The following is a 23,770-nucleotide window of genomic DNA, read 5'->3' as shown; positions in this document are numbered from 1 at the left end:
ATGCATGTATATATGTATATATACATACATATATATATATAATACATATATATACATACATATATGTACATATATTCATACATATATACATATATATATATATATATATATATATATGTGTATATATATGTATATATCTATATATATACATATATATATATGTATATATATATATATATATATATATATATATATATATATATATATATATATATATATATATATATATATATATATATATATATATATATATATATATATATATACAACCCGTAGATGTTGTCCGAAAGTTTTTTCCATATTTTGTTGACAAAAAGTAACAATTAAAATGCAAGACCGGAATTATTTTTTTTTATTAATTGATAAACTGCCTGCCCCAACCAAACCCTCAGTCGATGTAGCAGCACTCCCTTGCGGGTCAGGCTATTTGGCGGTCGATGTAGCAGCACTCCCTTGCGAGTCAGGCTATTCGTCAGTCAATGTAGCAGCACTTCCTTGCGAGTCAGGCTATAAGATAGTCGATGTAGCAACACTCCGGGCATGATTTACAGTAAAAAAAAATAAAAATAAAAAATATTTTATTAAAAAAATAAAAAATAAAATTATTTTATTAAAAAAAATAAAAATAAAAACATTGTTAATATTGTTAAAAACATTCAGAATGTTTTTAAATTCTGGTCAATTAAATATGCGTTTTTGTGGTTTTTTTAAAAAACGATTTATTTGTAATTAAATTAATGGTTTTTACTTTCGTCCAACACGCAAATGTTGGACGAAAGTCAAAAGTAATTAAAAGTGACGTATGTGTTGGCGTAAGAATCACTTTTTTCCTTCCGCTCTTCCCAAAGACAACAAACTATAGATCTATATATATATATATATATATATATATATATATATATATATATATATATATATATATATATATATATATGTATATATACATATGTATATATCTATACATATATATATATACACACACACACACATGTATGCATGTATATATGTATATATATATATATATATACATATATATATATATATGTATATATGTTATATGTATGTATATATGTATATATATGTATTATATATATATGTATGCATAGATCTATAGTTTGTTGTCTTTTGGAAGAGCGGAAGGAAAAAAGTGATTCTTACGCCAACACATACATCACTTTTAATTACTTTTGACTTTCGTCCAACATTTGCGTGTTGTCAGAAAGTAAAAACCATTAATTTAATTACAAATTAATCGTTTTTTTAAAAAGCCGCAAAAACGCAAATTTAATTGACCAGAATGTTTTTTAAAACATTTTTTAACAATATAAACAATGTTTTTATTTTTATTTTTTTATTGAAATGTTTTTATTTTTATTTTTTTTAATAAAATGTTTTTATTTTTGTTTTTTTTACTGTAAATCATGCACGGAGTGCTGTTACATCGACTATCTTATAGCCTGACTCGCTAGGGAGTGCTGCTACATTGACTGACAAATAGCCTGACTCGCAAGGGAGTGCTGCTATATTAACTGACAAACAGCCTGACTCACAACGGAGTCCTGCTACATCTACTATCTTTTAGCCTGACTCGCAGCGGAGTGCTGGTACATTGACTGAGGGTTTGGTTGGGGCAGGCAGTCTATCAATTAATAATAAAAAAATTCCGGTCTTGCATTTTAACTTTTACTTTTTGTCAACAAAATATGGAAGAAAACTTTCAGACAACATATAAGAGTATATATATATATATATATATATATATATATATATATATATATATATATATATATATATATATATATATATATATATATATATATATATATATATATATATATATATATATATATATATATATATATATATTGTTTTCATGAATAAAAGTTTATAAACAAATATAACTTTTTATATTAACTTTATAAATTTTCTCTTAGACATTAAAGTCTAAAAGAAAACCATCAGGAATTTAGAATTTTTGAAAATTTCCAAAGTTTGTTGTTAAGTTAATTAGAAACGATATAGGAAGTTCTATTAGATGGAAAAATGCACTTATGCTGGATTTATGAGGATGTTTATTGATCCAAAAATCAGATCAACTCTAGTTTTAGATGAACTCAAAATGGACAGGCAAAAGAAGTTCCTCCATTTAAAATTTATGCAGAGATTATTTAAGATTCGAAATTGTATAAAAAGGTGGTCAAACTATAGACAGAATTAATAAAGTTTTAGAAATTAACATTGATGTTTGAATATGGTATTTACACAAATATTTTTGATAAAGTCAGATGAAGCAGCAACAAAATCCATCAAAGATTTTTTTTCTTATTTAGAAAGTGTTTAGAGATCATGTACAACTTGTTTTCAAGGTCTCTTTTATTGTTTATGGTAAGTAAGCATGTCAAAACATATTGTGGATAAAATTCTAAGCAGAAAGCATCAAAAGAGTTTTATTTTTAAATGTTTGTGTTTAAATGATTTTATGTTATAAAATTTTACGTAATGATTTTCTGAATAATTCTTTTAATTATTTAATATTTAAAGTCGTTTTTTTAAAAAGTTTATTTATGCAATTTTTCCATCCAATAACAAATATACAAAATTTGTATAGGTTTTCTATATTTATATCAACACAATTTTCTATAGACTTTTGAAACAAATGGTCTTATAGTTCTAACTACAAAAAGTCTATAGAATATTATATTGAGTCGCAATAGGTAGTCTAAAGAAGCCTCTGTTTCTATAGGCCATTTGTTTCAAAAGCTTATAGAAAGTAGTATTGATTATTTTCATAGAAAAACTATACAATTTTTGTTATAGAGTAGGGTAAAAAATGAATGACAATTTCATTTTTTTTTTAATTATATTCTTTAAATACTGTTTGAACAATTTACCTCTCGTGGGTTGTCTTTGATTTGCCAAATATTATGAAACAATAAACTATTCTTCGTCAGAATCGGAACAGTTCAAGTCCATGAGAAAACTGGGTTTAAAACCTTTAGTTTGTTAACTTTGATGTTTTGAATCTTTATATCACAAACACTTTGTTTTTGACAACCTTTTATGTCTTAAGAATGTTATTAATCCGGACAACAGATTTCTAAGAATAAATTCAGAGCATGGATATTTACAAAATTTGATGCGGAAATGTTCAATAACATTGAAATAAAAAACATTTTACGATCTAAATTTACGGCTGTAAAAATTCCTATATTAAAATATCCGCTGGTAGCATTTTAAGCCGGTATAAAGTTTTAAAACATCGAACCCTTGTCAAAATTGTTAAATTTAATTTGACGACTAATTTCAAACCCCCGCAAGTTAAAAAAGAGTTTTACGTAAGGTTTTTTAATGCTGTATTGTTGTATCGCAAACTAGTTTACCTTTAAAAGCCAATAAGCTATTAACTTCCGAAAACAAATAACGCTTATAAGAATTTTGTTTTTATTTGAAGATTTTCGTAAAAACGGGGGTAAACAAAGATATTAATAATATTGATACAAATTTATTCAAAATAAACACTACTGTATTTGTAATTTACATACAGAATTATTATATTTTATATTTATATATTTTTTAATGAAGTAAGCAAAAACAAAATCATTTTTAAAAAAAAGACGCATTTTTATACGCCATCCAAATAATTTCAGGAGGTTAAAAATCAAGTATTGTAGGACCGTTTATTGTATTTTAAAGCATAATTGACCCCTAATAAATTTTTTAATTTTTTTTTGTTGACTCAAAAAAATATATATTCCGTGAAGTTGCTCGACAAGTTCAGAGTTAGCGAAATCGTGTTAGCCCGGTCAAAATAGACGAAAAAATAGTGGTAGATTTATAATTATTTGCATAGAGCTGAAAATTGGTAGAGACGTTGGGGGCATTATTACAAATAAAGTATTAAAAATCCTCATTGATCCCACATCTGCAACAACAACAAAAATGATTCGAGAGCAAATGTTAAAAACTTTTGTTTTTTCGCTAATGCATTTTATTATCTATTGTATGAAATATGTTCTTGCAGTTTTTCTCTGATCTTGAATAAGTATAATAAAATATTGCAAGGTTTTAGAGGGTTTAATTTATCATTTTAGTCATTCTATAAAATTTTGTGTTAATTAAAATTAGGTTTTTTATAATTGTAATAAAAAATGAAACTTAAGAGTTTATCTTGTATTATTAATTTTTAATTTAGTTGTATTATTTAATTAGTTATTTGTTATTTAGTTAATTATTTATATTAGTTTATCTTGTATTATTACTATTTTTTTTTTTTTTTTAAAGTAGAATTTTTTTTAAACCACATTTTCATGGCACTGTTAATAAGTATAATTAACAAATATTCTTCTTCGTGATTCTATAAAATAAGTTTCTTTTTTAAAAAAGTTGTTAATGCTTATAGCATTTCATCATGGTATTCTAAATAACGCGCGTTATAATATCGAAAAAGGAATAAATACGTGTGCTTATTAAACAATGTTTTTATTACGACTTGTACTGTTAAATAGTGTTAAAAAAAATGTCGCAACTATCCCAGCAAACATTCTATTTCGGAGTTTTAGTGGACCGATATAGGCTGGATCGCTCAGCTGTGGCAGTAGAAGTGTGGCTGGATTAGCTCGGTTTTAGATTAGAGTGTCAAACAAAAAGTTAAAACCCGAACTGTTGTGCGAATCCACATCCTGCCACCGCCAACTTAGTGCTTGAGTATTACTTCCCCAGCAAACATTCTAGTACGGAATTCCAGTGGATTTATATAGATATTTTGAGTGGTCCACTATAATTTTGCTCATCGGTTATTATAATGGTCCACTAAGTAAATTTGACTAAACTAAGTAAGTTTAAGTTTCTCAAGGATCCATATTAGGATCGCTTCTTTTCTTTATATATATTAATGACCTATACAAAGCCTCGAATTGTTATACTATATTTTTTGTATTTAGTTTACGAGGTGGTGTGTATGTAAGCCTCTCGTTTGATCTCAGAGAAAAGTTATTGTTTTGATTTATCTAAAATTTTGTTTCAAAGTTTTTCGGTGTAAGATTTTTTAAATGATAGTGCATAAAGATCATGTGTTGAAATCACTGATCTCAAAATATAACTGGATAGCGGATTCTATTGTTTTTTCCGAAAAAAGTTGAAGCCAAAATTGGCCTCCAAGATGGCGGCGATTTTAGTTCTTAGCGGTGAAACCGACATGTATTTTATATGGCTTTATCAAACTACGAAAGAAAATAATTAAATAAGCTAATAAATTTGTTAAAAATAAAAGAAAACAAATGAATTTTATAAATATTATAGAAAAAAAAGAAATTATTTTTTTGAATAATTGAATTTATTATTAAATGGCATTTACAAATTTAGTTAAGTCTTATGTATAATTTATGTACCTTTTTGTTCTTAGTTACCCAATGCAGTATGCTAGAAGGTTAATAACATAACAGCATGGTAAGCGGCAATCATTTCTACCTACAATTTTATATTCTCTATTTTTTGTTGCAAGATGCCATTTTGTTCAAATGCTACATGAATTGTTAACTGAGTGCTGTCAGTATGCAAAAACTCAGGGGTTCCTTCTAGAATTATATTATACTTGAATTCTAGTATTGCATAAACTATTTGAATAAAATATTCTAAAGTGTCACTTATACTGGTAAAAAAAACGCAGGTCTGAATTATAGTTATTTATAACAACTTTTAAAACAAATAAGAAGTAAATAATAGTTTCTTATAGTTTGAAGGATTATCAATCAATACAATTGAAGAAACAAATGTATGTAAAAATACATTTGTTTGAAAAAATTTATTTATATCTTTATATAGAAATGTTCAAAACATTACCTCCTCTTTGAAATATCCTTAGCTTTAGTTACATATCTTGTTTACCTGCTGTTAAGTATTATGATTATATATTAAAGCTTGCTGATTTTTTTATATTAATGAACTGTAAATAGAAGTTAAATAATTTTATAAATATGTCGTTGAGTTTATTTGCATAATAGGTTGATTATATGACATTAAATTCAAGAAAATGATTTGCTAAAGGATATATATCATATCATTAGTTTAAAAGCGATTACTGATACACAAATGATCTTGTATAATCATTGGATATTTGGCAGCAATTAAATCTGTTCAAGGTATTTCTTGACTAGGTTGAAAAAGAAGGTTCACCATTAAATTCTGTATTAAGATATAAGCTCAGTCAAAACCATCTAAAGCTCTTTTTTGGTGCAGTGAGATCTGCAGAAATGTTTAACAGCAATATCAATTGCCAACAATTCACAGCCACATATAAATGACTTTTTATGCAGTACTGTTTAATGTTCAAATGAAAACTGCAGCATCAGAGATAAAACTCACATGTAATATTTTTTAGACAATTCTTTTGATGACTCCAGTACTAAAATATCTTTGACTAAAATTGAATTAATAAGAAAATATGGTTTGTTGGAGAAAGAACCAACTGTCAGTGATCAGGATAATGCAGATATTCCAAACTGCAACAGTCTATTTAAATACAAAAAAGCTTTGATCTCATATATTGCTGGATACGTAGCTAAAATGACTTCAAAAAAAATATCCTCATTAGATGTCAGAATGCGCTAGTACTCCCTTTTCATTTAAAACAAAATAGCTTTTTAAAATTCAAAGACATAGGTTTGATTAAACTAACTATAAGTGTTATTATCATATGCAAAGAAACTGAAAGGTGTTTCCAAATTATTTGGTTTCTTTAATAGATTGCCACTTTCCAAATGAAATAGGAATTCAAAATGCAATTGCAAGTGCTGTTTTAAGATCAGATGATTTCTTGAAAATAATAATTGAACTAGCTGCTCATGTTTGACTCAGCTATAAGTGATAACAATTTAATTTCCTTGGTTCAGCTCATTTGGCTGCCAAATTAACTATAAAGACAAATATATATATATATATATATATATATATATATATATATATATATATATATATATATATATATATATATATATATATATATATATATATATATATATATATATATATATATATATATATATATATATATATATATATATATGTATATATATATATATATGTATGTATATATATATATATATATATATATATATATAGATCTATAGTTTGTTGGCTTTGGGAAGAGCGGAAGGAAAAAAGTGATTCTTACGCCAACATATACGTCACTTTTAATTACTTTTAACTTTCGTCCAACATTTCCGTGTTGGACGAAAGTAAAAACCATTAATTTAATTACAAATTAATCGTTTTTTAAAAAAACCACAAAAACGCAAATTTAATTGACCGGAATGTTTTTAAAACGTTTTGAATGTTTTTAACAATATAAACAATGTTTTTATTTTTATTTTTTTTAATAAAATGTTTTTATTTTTATTTTTTTTAATAAAATGTTTTTATTTTTATTTTTTTTACTGTAAATCATGCGCGGAGTGATGCTACATCGACTATCTTATAGCCTGACTCGCAAGGGAGTGCTGCTACATCGACTGACAAATAGCCTGACTCGCAAGGGAGTGCTGCTACATCGACTGACAAATAGCCTGACTCGCAAGGGAGTGCTGCTACATCGACTGACAAATAGCCTGACCCGCAAGGGAGTGCTGCTACATCGACTGAGGGTTTGGTTGGGGCAGGCAGTCTATCATTATTAAAAAAAAAAAATTCCGGTCTTGCATTTTAATTTTTACTTTTTGTCAACAAAATATGGAGAAAACTTTCGGACAACATCTAAGGGTTGTATATATATATATATATATATATATATATATATATATATATATATATATATATATATATATGTATATATATATATATATATGTATATATATATATATATATATATATATATATATATATATATATATATATATATATATGTATATATATATATATATATACATATATATATATATATATATATATATATATATATATATATATATATATATATATATATATATATATATATATATATATATATATATATATATATATATATATATATATATATATGCTTTGTGATTTTAGTAAAGTACAACCAAATAAAATAACGCGAAATAACTATATAAAAAAATATTGAAGGAACCCCTGAGTTGTGTTTAATCACAGAGCTCAGCTAATAGCTCATGCAGCATTTGTAAATTTGTGATATCTATTTGAAAAACTAATTTCATAATAGTTTATTTTAAAATAACTGCCTACCATGCAGTTGTGTTTATTAACTTTCTAGCACACACCATTGGGGAGTTTAGAACTAATTGTATTATAAATAATATTAAACAAATAATTTATAGTAAAACTAAAATTAAAAGAAAGTAAATAAATGAAAAATAAATAAAATATGAATAAAATTATTTCAGTTTTTCAAATTTCAAATAATTATTTGAAAGTTGTTTGGAAATTGTTAACTTGGATAACTACAAGTTTCTTATTTGTTCTTTGCTAATGTTAAATAAACTAATTTTTAATTAAAAAAACTGACAATTTTTATCTTATTTAATAACATTTATTTTTCTTTAAAAAAGCAAGATATTATACAAACTTATTGTTAAGAGTATATTTTGTTAAACAATACATAATTTAGAAATTTGCGTAAATATTGCCTTTTTTTTAAAATTATTGTTATGTAAAACCGAAAATTATATTTATATTTGAGGCATGTACATTTAAAAATATTTATATACATAAATGACATAAAAGTTCGTAACAAAAATTTCTTCATTTGTAATTAACCAAAACCGTTGCATCTTGGGAGGCCAAAACTGGCTTCAAAAAATTTGCAGTTACGCTATCTAGTTATATTTTGAGATTAGTGGTTGAAATGCATTTACCTCGTTTTCATTCATCATCTTCATTTCCCTCATTAATGTCTTTGCATGCTCAAGTATGCTTTTTCCGAATATATTCTGCAAGTATGTTTTTGTACACTAAATATCCTTTTAAGTTTAGAGGGTTGTGTGCTTGCCACATCAGCATTAGTGTCATCAGCATACATAATTGAATCTAAATTAGCAGGTACATTACAGAAGTTGTTTATATATATTAAAATTTATATAATTTTAATTTGCAAAGTGTGAAAAAAATTACAAAAAATCAAGTGAGCAAGCAAATCAGTTAAAATGTTTGCAGCTGGCGTGAGAAATAACCTTAAAAACACTTTTAAATCTTTAGTTACCACTGGAAAACGCTTTTCAGTTAAACCGAAAGAGTGCACTTCATTGAAAAATTTAAGATTTACACGAATAAGAATATTCGTCAAAAACACACCGGAATCTGAACTCAAATTTCGAGATCTTTGCCGGCTAAAAAAGCTGCAGCAGTTGTCTTAGAAGTGTTAGAATTTGGGATGAACATTGGCAACATCATTGTCTGCTCAGCTACGGATGAAGCTTCTACGATAGATAAGCTTGAAAAACTGGTTCAAAACTGAGCATCAAACGCGTTACACTTATGGAATGCATTTGGTAGTTTAAGAAGAGCTGTACGAGAAGCCTTGCCGAAAAATTGACAACAATACATTGCAAGTAAAAAGCGACAAGGATAAAATGAGTGATAAATCTGAATCTGATACCAAAATCAGTTTTCTTGATGCTGTCATGGCTGAAAGTATTTCCATTCCAAAAGTGATAGTGCATTTGCAGCCTGTTATCACAAATGTCAGAAAAATCGTCAATTTTTCTTTGAAAATCTCTATTCAAAAATGACGTTCTTTTAGAAAAAAAACTAAGAAACTACATGGAAAAAAGGTTTCACTTACCCTTGACTGCAGATGATTGATCAGTTTCTCAAAGTATAAGATTTAAATCAGAAAAATATTAAAAGATGTTTCTAAAAAATTTGATTTGCAGCGATAAAGAAGTAAACGTTTTATACAACATTGTTGCTGCTTTTGAACCAGTCAAAATTTCAGCAAAAGCCCTTTGCTGACAGGATGCAACTATTCTTACTGCTGAAGAAATTTTCATATTTTTTATGAACTGACTGAAACAACGAGATTCAAATTCTTCTATTGCCATGAAAAGTGTAATGTTCAGACGTTTTGAAGAGGGAAAGCAGAACAATGTTGTAAGCTTGTACAGATATTTTTCCGATCCAGAATGTTTATTCGACATTGAAAAACATAATGCTTTCAAAATTCCTTTCCCCAAGAATCCAGATTGACTTAGAATTCATTCAAAAAATGTCTCATAGAAAATCACGACAAAAATCTACTTTCTTATAAAGATGTAATCAAGGAAGCAATTGAGCATTCTGCCACCTTAAATTTTTTCAATCCACTGGAAACTACTCTCGGAAGCTTAATAAAAGGAGGTGGGAATAAGAATAAAAGAGGTGATGGGAATTTTGGTTCAGATCTAATAAACTATGGAGGAGGAAGGGGGGGGGGGGGTGGGTGGAAAGACGGGAAGAGTCCTAATAATGGGGTGGGTGGAAATTTTTTGCAGAACACGTTTGAAACAATTTAATTCTTGAGTAATTTGCTTGGAAACTGTATGGAGAAACAACTCAGATTATTTCTTTAAGACCTTTATTGTTTTTAGTTATAAAAAACAAAATGATTTAATAAATAAACTTTAATGTTTAATAAAAAAAACCATTGGTTTTCAACTCTTTACCGGGTTTTTGCATCTATTTAAAACAAACACGGCATCCATTTAAAACAACCATGACATCCATTTAAAACAAACATGACATCCATTTAAAACAAACATGACATCCATTTAAAACAAACATTTTTATTTTTTTATTTTAGGTGCCCTAAGAAGTCCTAACGGTCTTGTCACAGAGCACCGCGGAAGTGCATTTAACCAGGAAGTTCACGCCTCCTTCCTTACCGTGACGCGAAAATACGTCCAGAGCTCGTTTCGAACATGACATCCATTTAAAACAAACATGACATCCATTTAAAACAACCATGACATTAATTTAAAACATTGCGACAATCAAATAAAACAATCGTGATTTTCAATTAAAACGTTTAAATAATGTGTAAAAGTTATTTCAAAATATTAAATAGTTTTCGGATTAATAACCTATTCCCTTTTTTAGTAGGAGTGCAACGCGTAGTGAGTTAATAAACGCGTAGCAATGGAATAAACGAAATTTTCCTATGGACAAAAATCGATATAAAATAATTTAAAGCAAATTTAGAATTAGACACCATAATTTTTATTGTAAACCAAGAAAAAATTAGAACCTACAATAATTATATTAGCTAAAAAAGAAATTAAAAAAAAAAAAAAAAATCACTTAAATTACTGTACATTCCGTTAACTACTTTTACTAGTTACCAGTCTTTACTAGTTACCAATTTCAACGTAAAAGTTTACACCGCTAAAACAAATTCTTTTTTTAGGTTATTTAAGTGTTATTAGCAAAGAAATTTTAAAGACTAATATGTGTTGCATAAATTAAATAAGCAATGTTTTAAAATTTTCACCAAAACATGAAGCAGCATATAATATACTAATGTAAAAGAGCGTTATTAAACAAAAAAAACTTTGCTTGGAGCAGTCACCTAGTTTACCATAAAATTTTTTAGTATTATTGACAACATAGGCAACTTTGGTAGAAGTAATTTTGTTATTAAGTAAACTATTTAAAAAATTTTGCAACGGTCCCAGGTAGTAAAACTTAAAATCTGAATTAATAAAAAATTTTTTGAGAAAATTATTCTAAAAAATTACTATGGTAACAACATCAGCATAAAAATTAAGTACTTGCTAAATTCATTTTTTTACAAACTAAATTAAAAAAATTTCATCAAAAAAATAATAATAATAGTAATCGTTTTTCACATTATTATCGATTATCGATTAATAACAATAACTCTTCCGCAATATTTACTTTCTCGGTGGAGGCAAGCGAGGAGCGCACTAAACAATAAAGAAAACATAGACTATCATAAAATCTGTTAAAAATAATAACAACAAAATTTTTATATAGCAACATAATAACAACAAAATTTTTCAAAATTGAAATTTATCTATTATTTCATTGCACATATTGACTGTACCGTAATTTGGTTGATTGCAAAAAGTTACTTAAAGGAGGAAGTAAACATTTTTTATTTAATTTCGTGAGAAAAAAATAAGCATTCATCAGTTCATCTGCGGATTTTATTTTTTAAACAAAATCACTTGAAAAATTCTAAAAAAGATCTGATTCTAATTCTTTGAATTATTATCACCTATTGTTAAATATATACTTTGTGTAGTTGTTACTATTGCAATTAATATTATCATTGTTTTTATTATTATCCTACTTTTTCTATTACCTGCTATTTTTTTTAATTTTTTTGTTGCTATTTTATGTTTGTTCTATATGTCTGTATACTTTTTACTGTATATATTATTGCATGCTGTATGTTTATATTATTATTAATCATGTTAAATTTATCAACTGGTGTTTATTTTTTGATCAGATTTTTTATGAGTGGCATCATTTATCTTACTATAGAAAATACTAATATGGTTACCATAGATAATAACTACCATATAAACACTACTACCTTACCATTAGAAAACACTACAATGATTATAATTATCAGAAGCGTCTAAAGCTATTTTTAGTGTTTAAGAGATTCTTTCCTCTTCCCTTCTATAATGGAGTTATCAACTTTATATAATTTTCAAACATTAAATGATTACTGGACCAAATTTTTAATCTGTCAATTAATACAAATTTTGTATAACAAAAAAGTTTTTAAATAAATTTATTGGGATTTGAAGTAATACAAAAATTGTATTTTTTGTTCGCAGATGCAATTTTTTTTATTTTGATATGTATTTATACTTTTAACACATAATAAACATACATTTTCAAATGTATATTTGTTATGTGTTACAACAGTGATTTTCTGTTATGTGTGTGTGTGTTTATATATATATATATATATATATATATAGACATACATACAATATATACAAGAGTCATTACTAAGTGTAATTAACAATATTAACTTTATTAAATGATATTAGTAATATATATATGTAATTAATATTACTAATAAATATACTTAATACTACTAAGATTAATTAATAAAACTGTAAATAAGGAATAATTATTTCGCCTCATTTCTTCTTATTAGTTGAAACTTGATGCATACTGTTTAATTGCTTCTATTCTGAATAAGATACAAAGGTTGCTCTAGAGTTTTTATGAATAAGTAAAAATGATATTTAGAAAATTACCTAAGCTGCGCAAAGTCATTAAAAACTTTACCTTTTTCAGCCCACTTGATTTAAAATCTTAACAATTGGGACTTACAACTACAATCTAGCCAAACAATTTTCTCATTCATTGTCTTCACATAGACCTAAACACTTTTCTAATTCATTGTCTCCACATATACATATAAACAACTTTCTAATTTATTGTTTCCACATTTACCTAAACATTTTTTTCACTGACTGTCTCCACATATACCTAAACAATTTTTCACTTTAGACTCATTTTCCCTTTGTTGAAGAAATAAAACAGATTAATGTAACTAACTATATTGAACATTTATAAACAAACATTCCACTAAAGGAAACCATCAACATAGCAACTGATTTGATTTTTAAAGATAAAATTTGCTCAAAAGAATATTCTAAAACTTAGTTAAAAAAATCATTTCATGTTTTGACTTCCAGTTTCCATTTTCTATTTGACAGAAAATATTACGATTAAATAGATGGTGTTGCAATGGGTTCTCCTTTAGCACCCATCTTAGCTAATATTTTCATTAGATTTCATGAGCAAACATGGTTATTTATTAATTGTTTCTCTTCTGTACCAACTTTTTATAAACAGTATGTGGATGTAATAACTGCTATCCTTAATTTTGAATACGAAGCTCAAGAATTTTTTTATCACCTAATAAACAGTATAAAAACTTGAAACTTAAAATAGAAAAATAAATACAAGAAAATCAGATTAAAAAAACCAATTTCTTTTCAACATCAGTTTATCACATAAAAACTTATACAGGTCTTTTACAAATTTTTTTTAGGTCTTTTTTCCTCTCATTATATATAATCCCATTATATATAAATATTTACATACATCAAAATCTGTCTAACAGTGATTCTTTAAACTTTTTGGATACTGCTCTGACTAAACATAAATTAAAGGTAAAAGAAGCACTCTACTCTGAGAAAATCCCTCATTTAATAAACAAGTTTCTCATTTTACTATTAACTTATCAATTTAGTTAAACTGCTAGTCTATTTTATTTTTACTTTGATTATATTGACTGGTTATTTACTGAGTCATTTTTGTAATCATTTTATCAGTTTGTATGTATGTATGTATGTATGTATGTATGTATGTATGTATGTATGTATGTATGTATGTATATATATATATATATATATGTATTTGCAGCCTTTGGAATTAGGAAAAATAAGGTCAACAATATTTTGCCGACATTAAATTATTAGAGGTCAGCAAAAAAAATTTGACAAAAAGGTTTTACCATAAAACATAGAAACGAGGTCGGCAATTTTTTGCTGATCTCAAATACTTTTAGCTCGGCATTGAATGCCGACCCTAATTCCAAGGCCTGTATGTGTATAAGTATGTATGCATGTATACATATATATATATATATATATGTATATATATATATATATATATATATATATATATATATATATATATATATATATATATATATATATATATATGTATATTCAGCGCACAAAATAAAAAATCGAAGGTAGGTGGTCGATTTGACTGGGTACACACCGTAGCGGAAATAATTTATTTGAAAAAAATTGTCCAGCAGAAAGGGTTTGAGTTTTCGGAACCAAAATTCATTGTAAAAATTAATTTATCTAAAAAATATTTCTCATGGTTTAAAAATTGCCATTTTACCAAGGAAAAATTGCCATTACCAAGGAAAGTTTGAAACCCCGATAAACTAGTGGAAGGTTAACGCAATTAATATAAGATGAAGTTGAAATCTTAAAAAAAATTTTTAAATGCTACAAAGGCTTTGTAGCATTAGCTGATGAATGGATACTTCTTAGAGTTCTGAGCTCACCATGAGTTTGAAAATCTTGCATTTTTTCTTTGCTAATATTACACCAAGGGCAAGGATATGTTGGTGCTGCACCTTTAATTCCAAAAAATATATATTGGCCAATTCCATATCAAAAGCACAAGAGGATTTTAAGCATAGATTATCCTGGTCATATTTAAAATATCCGGGAATTTTCCTTATGATATCCAGAAAAAGTCTGGAAAAATATTTTGACATTTCTGGTAAAATATAGAATAAAAATGCTTTTTGTCTATTTAAGGATATCTCTTGTGTTTGAAAAGAAAATTTTTGATAGATGTGATGAATGCGAAGAGTATAAAGTCTTTGAACAACCATCAGAGGAAAGAAAGTATCAGCAAGAATTGCACATTCAAAGAAAAATAGAAGGATTTGAGGAAAGATTGAAGGACCAACAGATAAGTAACGGTATAACAGTTGTAGTTTTTGATTATGAAAATGTTTTTAATCTGCCAAAAGCTAAAGTATCAAGCTTTTATTATTTTAGTAAACTTAATGTTGACAATTTAACTGGTCATTGTAATATTAACAAAAGAATATACAACAGCATATGGTCCGAATACATAAGCGGGAGATCTGGCAATGATATTGCTAGCACAGTTGTGAAAATATTAAAAAATATAGTAAAAGACATTCCTTGTAAAAGTAAAATCATTCTGTGGTCGGACAATTGCGTTCTACAAAATAAAAATTCAATATTGAGTTTAGCATTAGTTAATTTTTTAAAGTCAGAAGACAGCAGCAAGATTGAAATTATAGAGCAAAAATTTTCAGAGCCTGGACATAGTAACTTACAAGAGATTGATGCAGCACACTGTGTTATAGTGCGTTACACTAAAAATTTAAAACTATACCGTTCAATTGGCCTGATAAGAGTATTAAAAAACATGCCTACAAAATCAAGTAATTTAAAAATCCTGCAGATGGTTACCACAGATTTTCTGAACTATCAAAAAGCAGCAACCTCTCTATTTTCTAAAATTCCTAACACGAAAATAAAACGAATTGTGTACAATAAAAATACAATTTTAAAAATCAATTTTAGAACAACTTTCAATATAGACTTTAAATGTGTTAGAATTGGATAGAAACAAAGTACAAGGAAACAAAAATCTACTGTGTTACTGCAATTGCCAAAAGTTATGGCCCTAAAAACTGAGCAATTTTCAATATTGGAAATTAAAAGGAGAGATTTACCCAAAATGCTGAAGTATATTCCCCATTAAATTGACAAACAATATTATGAATTGATTTTAAAAACTACAAAAAAACCCATAAAACAAAACCAAAAAACGAAGACTGCTTATAAGACTCTATGAAAACATAGTATTATAATTATAATACTACATAATATTATAAATATAATATAGTTCTTTAAACTGGTGATAACCTATATGTTTGCCTAAAAGAGTTATTTTTGAGTTTATTTTTTCAATGGTTTTTCATTTTGTAAAATTGTTAAAGAAAACAAGATTATATATTATTTGTGATTAGTGTTGCTTTGTTCATTATCCTGAAATTTGTTCAATATCCAATAAATTATCAAAGATTTTGTACTCAGTGCAGTTTTGTTTAATGTCCAAATAAGATAAGCTAATATCGTCTTAATTTTAGGTAAATAAGCTTTATATTTCAATTTACCAATAATTTTAAAGTAAAGATAGCACATTAAAACATCTATACTATTACAAGTAAAATAAGAGAGCAGTAATAACCACCTAAACTTTAACCACGTTTTACAAACAATTTGTAAATTGGTCTTTTGAACAAACCAATTCTAGGGTGTCGAAAAGTCTCCAGCTGAACTAAAATGCAAACATTATTTAATTTAGGGGGAAAACCGTAATCTAAATATTAATGTAAACTTTATATTTTACAACGAAAAATATTAAGTTTGCATTAACCTCTCTACTGGAAATATAATGGCAAAACAATAAATGTTCTTTTGTTGGTATCTTAATAAATAGATTGATTTGGTATACTTAATTAACACAAAACTTTTTTTATAATTTAAATGCATACCAACATTTTTTAATAGGCCGGGTGAATAAAAAAAAGTAATTACTTTTACTCAGCGTTTTTTGAGTAATTGCTCAGCTTTGCTTGAATAAAATTTTTATGGAATTTCCTCAAATTTTTATTCATGTAAAGCTCAGCAATTACTCCAATATGTCTTGACACTTGACAATCACTATTAATAAAAAATATACGCATACAAATGAGAAAAATTTATTTGTACAAATAATGCCTCACCTAAGTAAAATATAGCATAAAGTAATTGATGAACGATACCTTAACTGTTTTAATTATTTGATGGCGAAAAAAAATTTTTCAACTTGTACTTCCAGAAATTTATTTGGATACCCGGAAAAAACAAAAATTTATAGAAATATCTGAAATTCTGGAAATATCCAGAAAAAAATAATCCCAGTTTAAGTTATTAAGCCTTAAAATAGTGATAATTTTCACAAGATTTGAATAAGATTCAGCTATGTTTTTTGTTAAGCCAATAATAAACAACTTGTTTCCGCCACAATGATTGTATTTTTTGTTACCTATTCCTTCCTCATAGCTAAACTTTCCTTTTTTTTAAATAACATTCTGTTCCCTTTTCTATAATATTTAAACAAACTTTTAAATATATATTTTTTTAAACATCTTCGCTTCCAACAAGGCTGCAAGCAACCACTAATTAGAGTTGGAAGTTACTGGGAGAGAAAAGATTAAGATTGTAGAGCAAGATAATACAAGGCCAGATTTGAGATTTATAGAGATAGAGAATAAAATCCGGATTAAGAAAGTGTTGAGCTCAATAAAGAGATGCAATCTTAGCAGATGCTAATTTTGCAACAGATTTGATATATGGTTTCCAAGAAAGATCGGAAGTAAGAGTTAATCCTAGAAGATAAAGAGTGGATGACTCATCAAGTACATTACCGTTCATAAATATAGGAAGATCTAAATTATTGCGATAACAATTGGCTAAAAAAAAATTGAGTTTTATCTGAATTAAAGTTCACCAGCCACTGCGAGCCCCATGCTGTAACAGAAGTGAGATCCTTTTCAAGCTCAAATGCCCCTCCAAGCAATCAGAGAGTTTTAGCTTCTTATCGCGACAAGAATAAATGGTAGTATCATCAGCAAACAATGCATCCTTAGATGTGATAATATCTGAAAGATCATTAATGTAAATTAAAAAAACTATAGGGCCAAGGATTGAACCTTGAGGAACCCCTGAAATGACAGGATATGAAAAAGAGTGCTGTCCATCGAGGACAACTTTTATACTACGATTGGAAAAGAAGGATTCAATAATCTAAAAGATGTTACCAGATACACCATAAAATGAAGCTTATGGAGAAGAGCAACATGCCAAACTTTGTCAAAAGCTTTAGAAATGTCAAGAGCAATGGCCTGAACCTCTCCACCTTTATCTAATGCACGATAAAACCTATCGGTTATTACTGTTAGCAAATCAGCTGTAGAACAAGAAGATCGAAATCTATAGTGATGATTAGAAAGAAAGTTATTAGATTCAAGATAAGAGATTAAGTGTTTGTTAATTAAAGATTCAAAAACCTTGTTTATGATAGGAAGAAGACTATTGGGACGGTAATTAGACAAATCGGATTGCTCTCCAGAATGTTTGAAAATAGGAATAACAAGATGCTGCTTTCCAGGAGGCTGGAAAACAAGACTCTGATAAGCACTTGATGAATAGTTTTGAAAGTATAAATGACCAGCTCTGGAGAATACTTCTGCAAGACTACAGGTATGTTGTCTGGACCACAAACTGCAGAAGAGTCTAAGCAGGAAATCACTTTAGATACAGAGACTGGAGTGATACAAATGTCAAGCAATGAATCAACCTGTTTGACAGCTATATCAGGTAGAACGCAAATAGTGGAATCAAGAGATGATGAAAGTTTGATGAAAAGTTTTTAGCAAATAATTCAGCTTTGTCTTAAGGTGAGGTGACAAAGTCTGAACCATACTAGAGAGGTGGAATTACAGGTTTGTCCTTATTATTGATACTATTAAAGATTCTCCAGAAGTCACGATAGCCTAATTTTTGAGATGAGACCAAGATTTCATGACCTGAGAATAGCGGATTTTGGCGTTAGACAAAACCTTTTTACAATTGTATCTAGCAGCATAAACAGACGTCTGTTTTCTGGAGAATCGTTTTGCTGATAAATATGAAAATAATGGTTTCGATTGGCAATTGCAGCAACACTATGTGAGGAAAACCATGGAGGAGAGTGAGGCCTGACCTGGAATCGTTGAGAGGAAACAAGATTCAATGCCAGCCTGAATCCATGAAGTTATGTAAGAAACACATTTGCCGACAGGAAGACAAAAGATTTCTACCCAAGAGCCATCACAAAGAAAATCATGAAAAGAATCCCAGTCAGCTAGTAAAGCTGTAAGAGGTTCAAAAATAGGGGGATTCAGGTGATGGAATCGTTGAGAGGAAACAAGATTCAATGCCAGCCTGAATCCATGAAGTTATGTAAGAAACACATTTGCCGACAGGAAGACAAAAGATTTCTACCCAAGAGCCATCACAAAGAAAATCATGAAAAGAATCCCAGTCAGCTAGTAAAGCTGTAAGAGGTTCAAAAATAGGGGGATTCAGGTGATGAAGAAGAATGAGATATTAGTTTTAGAGAGATCAAACTGTGATCATAAACACCTAAAGGTGAATGTGGAGAAACTGGGCACTGACTAGGATCGGAAACAAGACATAAGTGGAGTAGAGAAGGTAAATGATCCGGGTTGTCTGGAAAGCGAGTTGGAAAGTTGACTATTTGAGTTAGAGATTGAGAAAGGCAAAAGTTGTGGGCTTTAATGCCTGCAGAATCACTGACACTGGAGCTAAGCCATTTAGTGTGATGAGCATTAAAGTCACCGAAAACAACAATATTAGCTGATGGATAAAGTGAGAGGGCTTGGTCAATATGATCAGAAATAACATTAAAAAGAGTGCAGTCTTGAGATGAAGGAGAGCGATATAGAACAAAGAGAAAGGCAATAGTGATGTGGTGCTATAGTTTTTGGTACTTTATTCATTTTTAAATTTATTAAAAAACTTGACTCAAAGCATAGACAGTACTCAGTACACTGTTTAATAGCCCAAGCAATTGCATCATTACAGTACAAACAGGGACACCATCAATGCGCAATGTGGCACTGTTAATACTTTGATAATTTTCAGCTGTTGATTGAATCAACCTCTCTGAGAGCTACCACAGAGTTCGGGAAACCTGACTACCAGCCGGCCTCAGAACCATAAAGCGTAGCTTTAGAGCTGTACCCTCATTAGGAGATAGTAGAATGAGTTGCCAAGTCATAAAAACAAAGACGCAAGCAAAACCTATGCATTGATTCAAGAAGATCCAGCATTCAGCATCCTAAACTGGAAACTGGAAATAATATATTAAAAATACATCTGCACCAGCCTAATAGATGGAGAAGGGGTGCGAGGCTGGTCAACAGATAGAATCTGTTTACCCCTGAAGTCTTTGCCTAGAAGGCCTTCTACAAGACAGTAGCTGGATGCATTTAACAATCTGCCCAAGATGAGTTTTTTTATTGAGACACCATCTCTAGCCTTTACTCAACCAAGAGCCGCAAAGCAGGGGGTGTTTTAAGTCGGAGTTGGCATCTCCTAGCCTTTGCCTAAAAAGACGTATCCTACAAGGCAGTAGGACATGAAGCAGATTGTACTGGGTTACATGTTACCAGTAGCAGGATAACTTGACCTGACAATGATCATGACAATGATTAATGACCTGACCTATATTCGCCTCCAATGTCAATGTCCACTTTTAGAATGTATTCTTTTGACAATTTTCTCTCCTTTAACTCAAAAAGTCCTTTAATGCTTTTACAATAAATCAATTGTCTGGAATCTTTTTCAAAAACTATTTTTGTAACATCAAAATAATCAAAAACGCTTTTGCAAAGCTTTTCGATTGTTTTATGGCAATTACTTTACCTTTGTTTTTAGTTCCCTCCTCCTCAAACTTTCTTTTCAATACATTTGAAAATTGAAGCATTGAAGTTTGGCAATAATAGCATTTAAAAAAAAACTCTACAATTATAAACCCGATTAAAGTTCATCTGTAAAATTCTGGTTTAGAAAAAAAATATTCTAATGTTCAAAAGTTATAACCTCATAAAGTTGAAAACCCCCTTAAATATAGTGGGTTTCAAACTATCCTTTGTTTTTAAATGATAAGATATTTTTTTAGATAAATTAACTTTGATGATGAAGTTCAATTTATTTTAATATACTACAAAAAAAAAAAAAAAACTTATTTTTTTCTTCTTTCCACATTTAGGGCAGTGGGTTTTTCTTCGGCCCGATTTTTTTTTTAGGCCCGATTTTTCAAGTGTTTATTGTTCCCAGGCTCCAATCATTGTAATTTGAAAAACATTTTTATTTGATACCAGTATCAAAATTACAAAATTTAAGTTTTGCACCATTTCTGGAAGTTACCTATATTGAACACCAAAAATCCTTGACCTGCTCATTTACAGAAAATTTTCAAAATTTAGATTATAGTTGTACCCATAGTGTTAGGGTTTTGAAAATGAAAACCGTTTTTGATGGACATTTTTTTTTCAAACAAATTATTTCTGCTACGATGAGTATAACACATAGAATTAACGGTTACATAAAATTTAAGAAACTGTTTTTATTGACTGGTCAATTAAAAAAATTTTTTTTTTAATGTTTTAATTTTTATTTTATAACACTAAATTTTGTAAATAATTAACACTTTATGCTATAAAAGTATAATTTTTGGACAAGTTTTTAGTTATTCTAAAACAACTCACATGTTTTGCATTAAAAAAGAAGATGTGATAAAATTAAAGTAATTTTAGATGTTTTATATTTTTGTAGATTTAACTTTAAACTTGTTTAAATTTTTTTATATAATTAAACATTTTATAAAATTTATAACTAAACATAAAAAAATGTCATTTTAAAATCTTTTTTGTAACTTATTACCCTTCTAATGCTTTACAATGCACAAAGACATTTTTAATTTTTAAAATTTGTTACTAAGTTCAAGTGATCTTTATTTTAATGTGTTTCTGTAGAAATGTTCTAAATAGTGTTTCTGTAGAAAATGTTCTAAATAGTGTCTCTGTTGAAAATGTGAGATTTCAGCACGCAATTATGATACGAAGTTTAATCTTTAAATTAAATTTTTAAATTAATAATTAATTTAATATGCGGTAGTGGTGTAGTTGTAGAGCGCTCGCTTCTTAAGCGAGAGGTTCCGAGTTCAATCCCCACCACGTCCCTGGTAGTAACGCGCTCGACTTGTTTCTCTGCGCAGCGGCCTCGTTCGTCAAGGTTCGTGTTTCGGAGTTATAGAGTTGAGAGAGGGTTATAACCACAATTAACTAACCTCCTCGTCTGTAGTGGCCTTCTGGGCCTTGGGGAGGTGAATTAAAAAAAAAAAAAAAAAAAAAAAAAAATCTAGCGTGGTACTTTAATTTCAGCACAAAAAAAAAATTTAAAACTTTAATACTAGAAGACCATCATTTTATAAAATGCCAGACAAAAATTACTAAAGCTAACCATTTTCTTAACTTAATAGAAAAAATGCGCTAACGATACTATAGTTTATTTAGGGGGTGTTCATATGGATAAAAATCATCCTGCCTAAGCGGGATAGAAAAACAACCAAGATTTTGCCTTACCATTAAAACTCATACATTTTTAAGATTGCATTCATATGTAAAATTATTTACCTTGCCTAGGCGAGATCTTGCCTTTTATCTTTGTATTTGTATTGTATTCAATACAAATACAAAGATATATTACAAAGCGTAATGGAGCCGTATGATGATGATATTTTGGTTATTCACCTACTGAAATTTTTAAAGCAGCAATTGCAAGCATAACATTTACAATATAAATATGGCATACACTAAGTTTTAAATACTTAAAATTCAAGACTAAAGTATTTAGAATCTTATTTTAGCATTTATAACTAAGCAACGAAATTTAAACAAACAGATGTATAACAGAAGTATAACAACAGAAGTATAGCAACAGAAGTATAACAAACTTGAATTTGTTTAGGGGTGAATAAGGTAATATGGTGGTGAAATTTGTATTTTTAATAAAAACTCAATTGATTCTTCTTAAGACAAGTTAAACAGATATAAGTATGATTGCAAATTAGCAATAAAAAAATATTACTTGAATATATTCATAGACTTCCTAGACTATTCAGCAAAATAATTATATATATATATATATATATATATATATATATATATATATATATATATATATATATATATATATATATATATATATATATATATATTACAAAAAAAAAATATATATATATACATTTCCCCCCTTCAAAGTTTAACTTTTTGGTGTTATGACTTGTTGTTGTGACTATTAAATAATTTGACTGTCAACTAAATCAACTAATATATATTTTTTAAAGTCAACTAAAATCAACTAATGCATTTTTAAATTTGACTAAGTCGAATTAAAGTCGATTTAGTGACATTAATTCGACTTAATCAATTAGTCAATTTATTTTCTTGAAAAAAATTGTAATAAAAATAATAAAGTAATTTATATTGGCTTTCTATTTTTTGATATCAAATTATTTAAATAATAATGGAGGAAAGAAAGGCTGCTCTGACAACAGAATAATT

General features: G+C 27.8%; 2 protein-coding genes across 5 annotated transcripts in view; both read right to left on the bottom strand.

Moving 5' to 3' along the window:
- Positions 1-3,158, bottom strand: part of LOC136088475 (uncharacterized) — a 44,274-nt gene extending 41,116 nt beyond the window's left edge. Inside the window, exon 1 of the mRNA XM_065812246.1 lies at positions 2,892-3,158. The gene's annotated coding sequence lies outside the window, so the exon portion shown is untranslated. The remainder of the gene's footprint in view (positions 1-2,891) is intronic.
- An 8,006-nt stretch (positions 3,159-11,164) lies between these two features.
- The window catches only part of LOC124807980 (phosphoinositide 3-kinase adapter protein 1), a 93,691-nt gene continuing 81,085 nt past the window's right edge, over positions 11,165-23,770 (bottom strand). For 3 of the 4 annotated variants that reach the window (XM_065812243.1, XM_065812244.1, XM_065812245.1), the window contains exon 18: positions 11,809-11,894. In XM_065812243.1, coding sequence (XP_065668315.1) covers positions 11,862-11,894 — 33 coding nt within the window. In that variant the 3' untranslated portion in view covers positions 11,809-11,861. Of the gene's footprint in view, positions 11,895-23,770 lie in introns of all 4 variants that reach the window. The other variant, XM_065812242.1, reaches the window with a different exon arrangement.

Source organism: Hydra vulgaris, chromosome 12 (genome assembly GCF_038396675.1).
Source record: "Hydra vulgaris chromosome 12, alternate assembly HydraT2T_AEP".
Taxonomy (NCBI): Eukaryota; Metazoa; Cnidaria; class Hydrozoa; order Anthoathecata; family Hydridae; genus Hydra; species Hydra vulgaris.
Note: the sequence above shows the minus strand (reverse complement) of the source record. Positions and strands in the feature narration are given on the sequence as shown.